Source organism: Rosa chinensis, chromosome 6 (genome assembly GCF_002994745.2).
Source record: "Rosa chinensis cultivar Old Blush chromosome 6, RchiOBHm-V2, whole genome shotgun sequence".
Classification (NCBI taxonomy): Eukaryota; Viridiplantae; Streptophyta; class Magnoliopsida; order Rosales; family Rosaceae; genus Rosa; species Rosa chinensis.
The window spans coordinates 68,547,689-68,556,673 of NC_037093.1; the positions used below are offsets into that span (position 1 = coordinate 68,547,689).

The 8,985-nt window shown below is 39.0% G+C and overlaps 1 protein-coding gene and 1 long non-coding RNA gene across 4 annotated transcripts; both read left to right on the forward strand.

The window, feature by feature from the left end:
- Nucleotides 1-293: 293 nt before the first annotated feature.
- Nucleotides 294-3,836, forward strand: LOC112169921. 3 transcript variants are annotated; one of them, XR_005801226.1, is made up of 7 exons: nt 294-590; nt 1,344-1,530; nt 1,647-1,755; nt 1,857-1,974; nt 2,080-2,231; nt 2,310-2,380; nt 2,579-3,836. It is a non-coding gene; the product is annotated as an uncharacterized LOC112169921 (long non-coding RNA). The 3 variants fall into 3 exon arrangements; XR_005801225.1 differs by having other exon boundaries at nt 2,310-3,832; XR_002924959.2 differs by having other exon boundaries at nt 2,326-3,832.
- A 3,481-nt stretch (nt 3,837-7,317) lies between these two features.
- Nucleotides 7,318-8,740, forward strand: LOC112173179 (transcription factor MYB8). The gene is made up of 3 exons (XM_024310759.2): nt 7,318-7,557; nt 7,665-7,794; nt 7,905-8,740. The coding sequence occupies exons 1-3, from the start codon at nt 7,425-7,427 to the stop codon at nt 8,488-8,490; spliced, it is 849 nt and encodes a 282-aa protein (XP_024166527.1). The 5' UTR covers nt 7,318-7,424; the 3' UTR covers nt 8,491-8,740.
- The last annotated feature ends 245 nt before the right edge of the window (nt 8,741-8,985 follow it).

The window sequence follows — 8,985 nt, forward strand, 5'->3', positions numbered from 1 at the left end:
CGACAGAACTAACTAAAGGAATAAAATGGAGCCGCCGGTAATAGCTAGGTCCCCGCCCCCAATATAGCTAAATTGTAAGGCAGCCAGCAGCTTAAATAATTAACCTAGTGGTGTATATGATGGGTTGTATGATATGATATATTAATTAGAGCTGGTAATTCTTAATATTCTAAAGCTGGGTTGGCACTGTACACTGTTCATATTGGTCTCGAAATGAAGTGACACTTTTGCCCTTGCTACTTGCCTTAATTACAATTTTGCCATTGATTTACAGATAAGGCCGATGGAGGCTTCGAGAGAGGGAGAGAGAAGAGGTCAACTCTGAGACAGAAACTGTGAGAGCGACAGTGATCGAGAGAGAGAGTGAGACGGCAACTCTGAGAGATAATAGAGGTCTGAGTTTGTTTGGGAAGAGATCCGGTTTCAGTATAGAGAGATTGAGAGACAGAAGCACTGAGAGCGAAGTAGAGGTCGATAGCAAAATTTGGATCGGTTTGTTTTGTTTTGTATCTAGAGAGATTGGCGCAGAGGCTTCGCTGCAGAGATAGAGAGATATTCGTATAGAATCTTCGCATAATTGGTGGTTTAAGGTAATGATTGAGTTTTGTTAGTTTGAATTTTGAACAATAGAAGGATGAATTGATTTGGGTTTGTGTTGTGTTGGACGACATCCAATTCATCTTCTTTATGGGTTTGGTTTTGATTTTGTTTTCCGTTTCCGTTGGTTTTGAACTGATTGGGGTTTTAATTTTTTAGGAGTTTTGTTTGTGTCGAGGTTTTAACACTTCTTCCTTACTGTATAATAGTCTCATAATCTGGAGGTAGCATAGGTCCAAATTGATACTTTGACATTTTTCATATACTGCATAGCATATTGTGTACGCATATAATATTTGTATATTTGCTTTCTCTGTTTGCCTCTTAAAATATCAAAGATAATTTAATTTGAATATAAACATTGATAAATGCTATGTACTTCAGTAGTTGGGTTGTGTATGTGCTGTTTTATTTGTTAATGAGGAGTGATGCCATTTTATTGTGGGAACTTGACAATACATTGAATCCAAATACTTTCTTTGTTTGCCTCTTAGAATATCAAACAAATATGGTAAATCTTTGGCTGTAATTTTTATTTGGAGGATAACCCTTGGATTGGTAGTGCACTGATCATATGAAAAGCCAAGTACTGCCAAGACTAACAGAGGAGCTATATCTTTTACGTGAAAATCACTAACATACAAATTCTCAAACAAATTCAACATGCTTTGGTCTTTCATTTTTGTTTCCTATACAAGAATGATCTTTTGTTCTGTATAAAGTTTAATGCCCTTTCTCCACTGCAGATTGCTCAGAAGTCATGAGTCTTTTACCAATCAAGGCAGCCAAAATACTAGCTGAAAGTTACAGTGGAGGAATAAAACATGACTTAAAGTGTGGCAATAGCCCTTACCCCGATGACAGAATTTCCATGATCTAAAGCTTTAGAACATCAGATTATTATCTGAACCAAGCCACCAAAAGTTGCCAAAGGTAATGGATTCTTCTAAAAAACCGGAAAGGGGTATGCTCAGCAATACAATTAATGTTCTCCCCAATTTTGTCTATCAGCGTGTGCTTCTTTACATTACTTCTTTTAATGTGTACAGAGTAACAGTGGTAGACAAACAGAGAACAAAACTGCAGCTGACATCAAATCTGTACAGTACGAACTTTGAAGCACCCAAGTATGTGGAACATAAAAAAATTGATGAAAAAGTAAGACGTCTTATTTTGAGTAAGCCTTTTGTTATATGTGTTCTCTAGCAGTTGTCATGATGTAATGATTCTGATACTTGGCGTTGTTTTATAATCTCTAGGTTCACACAGAGTATCATTCTAAGCACTTACCCCAAAGAAACTTGAAGTTGCCTCCTCAAATTACCAACCACATGATGAATGGATGCATGGAGCTCAAATAGTTGTGTCTAATATGAGGTTAGTTTTGGAGTTTCATGAAACTTATTGGAACCTAATAATATGTCAATGACCTTGATCGATAAGAAATATAACCCGATCCCTGCGTATAAAATTTTATAACAGGAATGTGACAAATCACGATGGTTGATGCCTGGGATGTTTAGAGCCAATGCGAATGCGGTTACTTGAAAAGGCATGCCTTTTTTACGCACAAGAGCTCAAATGATGAGGTTTTTGATGCTAAAAAGACCTTGATAGTGACAAAGACATTGAAGGTGAGGACAATTTATTTAATTTAAGTTGAATTTTTAGCATAGAGATATCAAGCATTTGATGAAGCAGCTTTGCTGCAGCATTGCTTCGCTTCAGCATATTTTGTGGCCTTACTTCATGACAGTCTTGGAATCTCTTTGGATCATGAAAGGTATACGCATTTTATTGCAGAATTGTATACCCCTCGATTACTCAATTACAGACAAGACTGCCATGTTGGTTTTAGTTCAGTAGTACTTCTTTAGACGAGTTCTCCAATTGCCATAATGATCTTTAAACCGACTCCAATATTTTTTGAATGTTTCCTCTTGCTTAGTGCTATATATTAGACATGCTGTTCCTTTTGCAGGTAACTAGCATTTCACAACTACAATGGGAGCAACCATTTTTTTTACACTTACTCCAGTAACAAATTTTGCTACGCTGGTTTAGAAGTAAACCTTTTGTAAAGCTACAACTAAAGCAGCTGAACCTGTTCTAAAATAGCATTGCTGAAACAATTCCAATAGCGAACCCATTTTTTTTTTCAATCAACTGTCAGGTTAACCTTTTGTATATAAAAAAACTTTCACTCTTTCAATAAAAAAAAAAAAAAAAAAAAACAAACCCTAGCTCTCTCTCTCTCTCTCCCATAGCTGTCCAGGTCTTCTCCTCTTCTTCTAGTGTCGCTCGTCCGGCGGCGGCCCAGCGTCGGTGTCAACCTTGGTTGCGCTGATGCTATAGAGCTGCTGCCGGACGGGTGGTGTTTTGGGCTTGCCTTCGGACCTGGAATGGGTTTGCTTGGAGGCGGATCAATGGTGGTGGTCAATCTGTGTCTGGTCTCCCTGCAACGCTTGAGGCGGTATGGTCATGATCGTTTTCATGGGTCGGCGCTAGGTGGCGTGGGATGGTTCTCACCAGACGGCAGCGGCTGTGTGTTGGCGTAGGGTGGTTACCAGATGGCGGCGGCTGTGTTTGGTATTACGGAGGCGGCGGATCGGGGTGCTGTTTCTGGGAGGATTGTTGTGGCAAGCCCTCTGAAGATGGTGTCGAGGTTCGTCTGGCTCTGATGGTATCCGGTCTGTGAGACGGCGGCGGCGGTCGTTGGGTCTGATGATGCTGCACAGCGAAGCAGGGCTGGGCTAGGCTGGGCCAGACTTTGGTTTGCGTCTGGGTTGGGCCTCTCTTGGGCTCTTGGGCGGCTGCTCTTAATTAATGTTGCTTGTTTTTTATTTGTCAATAAACCCCTTGTTCTATAAGGGATTGTTTTAGTGGGCTTCAGCCCGATCTAGGCTTTTTTAGTTCTTGAGTCGTCAGTTTAGGTGACAAACCTCGATCATTTTTAGCTCGATCGGGTTTGTCTTGTCTATGCTCGTTGAAGCTCCTCTAGGAGCCTTTGTAGAAGTACTTGGTTTCAACGTACCACAATTGCGTGCTCGGCGTTTGGGGTCAGGTAGATTAGATTGCCTACGAGGCGAGGTGTTTTTTGCTAGCATAGACTACTCTACGCTATCAATGTGTATACAGAGTAGTCTTTAGTACTATTCTAACCCATGATTCAGGGTCATATTATTGCTATGAACTCTTTATATAAAAAAAAAATAGAATGCAATAATTTTTCTTCTGTATTTTATTGTTGTTATTTATTTTTATCGTTATCATTTATTTACAAACACAATTCCGCAGCAAAGCGCGGGTATTGTTTCTAGTTTATAAAGAAAGGTAAGGTTTTTGGTTTATTAGAGGCCACTTTCTTTCTTGACCGAACAGTTGATCGAATTAGCTAGCTAGGGCTTGATGGGTTTCCAAAACAACTTGCCAGACATGCAATAGAAAAGGATGCGGTCGGGTTCTCAGAACATGAAACATATACATGGAGCTAGATCGAGCCCAATGCTGATGGAATGGCCTTATATATATATATATATATATGTTATTAGTAGGGAAACTTTTTGAATTTGATTTTTATAATACAGATATAGCACATATATAATTGAGAAGCTAGCTTGCCACATGCATGCGCAGCGCTAGCTCTTTCTTTTTTCTTTTGCTGATCGAGTATAAAGCACCAGCCTTTCTTTCCGAGTGCAGTTAATTAATAGCTATGGATCCAAATCTTATCCATTTGGGCCCTCTCCATATGATTATCATCGCTTAATTAAATGTCTTTATCCACGTTCGGTACAATAACTAATCTGTTACCATATCTTGATATAGTGTATGGGCTTCTGCAATCTGATAGAATATATGGCAGTAAGGCACAAGCCATATGAATTCATGAAATGAAAGAATTGGGTCCAGATAGATTAATTACTGGTATGCATGTAAGAAAATTAAAGCTCGATCTTGAATGGCATGGGGGGGAGGTTGGTTTGACCAACCGAGTAAGTAGATGAACTGTGCAAATGTTATGAGGATGAGATCGAGGAAGTTATTTCGAGTCGAGGAGATTACAGAATGCAGGTGGGTTAAGATATATATGCAGAGTGCATACGTAAAGCCGAATATTAAATACATGAATGAATTGGGAAACTGAGCAAGATAATGTTGCAATTGCTTCCTTATAAAAGATTCTTCATATATTCATGGTCCACTTATTATTCGTTAGTGAAGCTGTCAAAAAGAATCATTATCAATATAGTACCCAATTTTCAAGTCCTTGGTTCATTATTAATCTTTAAAAACTTGTAAGTAATTAAACAAATAAAAAGATGTGAGGGCGATTTTGTGTTTTGTATCTTTTGCAGCAGGGCCCTCTTGATTAAGCGAGACTAGGCCCGAAATTGATCAAAGGTTGGACCTGAGAACAACTTCGTTGTGACCAGCTGGATGATAACAGCAACGATTGGAATGATAACGACAGCGATCGGAGTTGATTTCACTAGAACAGAAGTTATAGGTAGATATGGTGTGGGAGCTAGATGCTTGGGAGTTTAGCAGAGAGAGAGAGAGTTCCAGCAATGGCATGATTTATGGGTTTTGGGTTAAGGTTGATTGGGATAAATTGATGGCTAGGGATTTAGAGATAGAGCTTGATCTCTTGCTTGATTTTTCTGGGTTGTTGTTGCTTCCAACGGTGATGAACCCGCTTTTTATAGTGGAGATCGAAGGGGAAGATTCATGCTAAGAACTGGGGGTTTTGAAGTGGTATTCTTAGTTTTGGTGGGATAATCCTAAAGCCTTCAGCTTTTGTTTTCCCCATGAAACCAAAAGGGTGAAAGCTGGGTCTGGCTATGAAAGTGAAGGCCAGTGGTGAAGATCCCAGATTTTGTGCTGCTGTGATCTTTGAGGATTCTAATCCCCTATTTTCTGTTATTGTAAATTGTAATCACAAAGTTTGAAGGCTATTGGAAATTGAAAAGGGATTGCTGGGCATATGAATCAGAGAGTCTCTCCTTGGATTCTGGGTTCTTGCCAAAAATGGTGAAGCACCAATCTCAGCAGCAACTTTGACAGCACGCGTTTCTGGTTTGGGGAAGAAGATGGTTCAACAGTCTTTGGGCTAAAGGCTGGTGCAATGGACTTTGGGTAGGGAAATGGCTCTAGTGGGCTTTAAGTTTTTACTGGGCCTGCATTCATCTCTCTACTAGCCTTTGTTAAGATTTTAGCCCCTTAAGCATGAATTTTGGCCCCCAAGCCCAAAATTGTCGATGGGCCTTAACTTAACAATAGGCCTCACAAAATCCGTTACCTTCCACACCACACCCTTCCGTATAAGCCCCAAACATAGCTTGGGTCTACGCGTATCGCATGGTAAATAAGCTTGTTGGCTCATTTGAAAATGCATGTTAATCGTTTGAGAATTTGGGCTTCTCGTATCGCTTGCTAAATAGAGAGCTTCCTTTTGACGTGAAATGGGCTTGCTTGAAGGCCCAATCAGGTTACGAGGTTGATGACTTCCCCTCTTCGCTTATCACTCATAGAATTTGAACTCGTGGAAATTTGAGTGTCAACAAAAGAAAACCAAAAAGATCAAAAAATAATAATAAAAGAAAAAAAGACTACATAACGCTTTTAAGAGAAGTTTTGCTCAATTGCTCAATTAGTCAACTACTTTATTTACCTGACATTGAACTTTTATTGTTTTGTTGCTCACAATTACCATAGTTATTCATACAAAATTATTTGTACAAGATCATAATGCTCTTACATGTCTCATTTGTAACTAATCCAAGACAACGTACTGGGCAATAATAGTACATGCATGCCCAAAATCGATCAATTTGATTTTGACATTGTACTCGATCGAAATAAGTCATGTGCCTTATTAATTGAAAGGTTCAACTGTGGCTAACTTGACAAGTGATCGTGAAGAGGTGAAAAAGAGGTAAAAGAATCAACGAACTTTCAAGTTTGGGAAAGACCCTACCGGGAAAGTTAGCTTCAAAGGGCCCAGAGTTTGTATTATTGGAATGGTTGTTGAATATATTGAATATGATAGAAAAGACCAAGCTAAGCTCAGCTATTATCATTAAGCTTTACTAATCAAGACAAACGATAGTCCAAATGATCGATGTCTTATGCATGGTCACATGACCCCCTTAAACAACACTAATATTATTCCCTAATCTCATTTTTACAGCATAATTTATCACTAGTTTTCCCACTCTACATGCAGGCGCGTAACAGGGTTTGGTAGTGCTCAGAACTCATGTGTATAGCACGCGAGCCTCTACAGGAGTAAGGTCCTTATGATAGGTGGATCACTCTACCTGATTACAGCACATGCATATCTGAATCACGTTGAATATTCTTTACTATTCACTCGATGTAAATCTGATCAGCATCATGTAGACCCGTAGAGGGGATAATGATAATGATGATGGTGATGGTGATGGTGATGAGTTTATGACCGAAAATGTTTCAGTCTATGAAGTATCAAAATATTGAAGCTCGACTATGAAATTTCTATAATTTAAAACATGCATTATTATAGAACTCATTTAATTTACTACCCTGCTTTGCTTGGGTATTTAATACATCTAATTATATGTTGTCTCGAGAAAACTAGATTTGGGGTAACATTGACCCGCCTATGACTTATTTATACTATATATAAGAACCATCACTGACGCAGACAACCCCAACACCACTCAAGTAATTAGCTAACACTGTACTAGTGTTTCTAGCTAGAATCTCAGAGAGTTAAAAGAGTGTCATAATCATAGTGTGATCACAGAAAGAAAGAGATAGAAGCGTAAGTGGTTCAGTTAAGAATGAGGAGAATACCTTGCTGTTCTAAGGAGGGAGTGAACAAGGGACCTTGGACAGCTGAAGAAGACAAGATGCTTGCGGATCATATCAAAGCTCATGGCGAACAAAAATGGAGCAGCATTCCTAAACAAACAGGTGAGATCGAGAGTACTACTCATAATCAGATAAATCAGAACTATCTAATTACCCCTATGCCAGTTGAAATCTTATAGGACTTAACTATAATTAGTTGTGTATTGCAGGGCTCAAGAGATGTGGGAAGAGTTGCAGGCTTCGGTGGTTGAATTATCTAAGACCGAATATAAAACGAGGCAACATTACGCAAGAGGAAGAGGACCTCATCATTAGGCTCCATAAACTCTTAGGAAACAGGTATTCTTATTATTTATATCGAATATAATACTTCTTAATAATATAACTAGCAGTGGAATGTGTAGTTTGTTGCCTAGTGTAGGTTTTGAACTTTTGATTGATATGTACAGATGGTCTCTAATAGCAGGAAGAATTCCGGGGCGAACAGACAATGAAATCAAGAACTACTGGAACGGCCACTTGTGCAAGAAATCACAGCTGGAAAAGTCTAAGGTTGCAGCAAAGAATATGAGACCCTCCGACGAGGCCAAAGTTGAAGAGGATCATCGTCATGACTCCAAAGTTGAATCTGAATCCAGTGAAGGGTCATTATTCTCTCATTCATCTACTACGTCAACTACAACGGAAGAAGATTCGTCGGATATTTTGATGGATTTTTACACCAGGGAGATAACTCTGTCGGAGTTTCTGGATACCGACTTTACAAAGTTCAGCAGTATGATCAGTACTGATAAGGTACTAATGGTTCAAGGAGAAGGAGAAGATCAAATTCAGAAACAGCCTCAGGTTAGTTCCAGTCAAGCTGAAGCCGAGGCTAATGATGAAGCACCTATGAATGTGATAATATCGCAGGAAATGATGGACAACTTGATCGTCTGGGAATATCAAAGTGATTCAGATTTCGGATTTAAACTTTCGGCAGCTTTCACGGACTCTGTTGCAGACGAAGAAAGAATTTTGGATTTTATGAATTAAGATATAAAATAAATATATTTGTCGGGTCATCAATTATAAAAATCTCTGTATTTATAATATAGTACGTACTAGTGAATAACTTTAGTGATCTCGCTGTCTAGGGCACAATCTATTAAACATCATCATGTTGATTAGAGCCGGCCCTGAGGGCTGCAGCCTGAGGCCGCTGCCTCAGGCCACGGGTCTCCGGCGAGCCTCTGATAAAAGCTGTTTTTTATGTTTATTTGTAGTTCAATAAGTATTTATATATATTCTTTACCACCACAATAGCAAGCTGCTATTCTAGAGTAGCGGTGTGTGGCTTAAAATGCCACCCAGGTTCGAGGCAAAACTGCTGCATTTTATGTTCTGTCTTCCTTTCTTTTTTTCATTCTTTTTCTGGTTTCTTTTGTATTAAGCACTTTCCTTTTCTCATTGCTACAAAATAGTTTCATTTTATACTCTCTCTCTCTTTTTCTGGTTTCTTTTGGCATTAAACACTTTTTTTTTCATTTC

Bases quoted from the DNA above. Each gene is read 5' to 3' on its own strand.
- LOC112173179 (XM_024310759.2), top strand. From the start codon at position 7,425: ATGAGGAGAATACCTTGCTGTTCTAAGGAGGGAGTGAACAAGGGACCT. The intron at 7,558-7,664 runs GTGAGATCGAGA...TGTGTATTGCAG, and splicing joins CAGCATTCCTAAACAAACAG to GGCTCAAGAGATGTGGGAAG. The intron at 7,795-7,904 runs GTATTCTTATTA...TGATATGTACAG, and splicing joins CATAAACTCTTAGGAAACAG to ATGGTCTCTAATAGCAGGAA.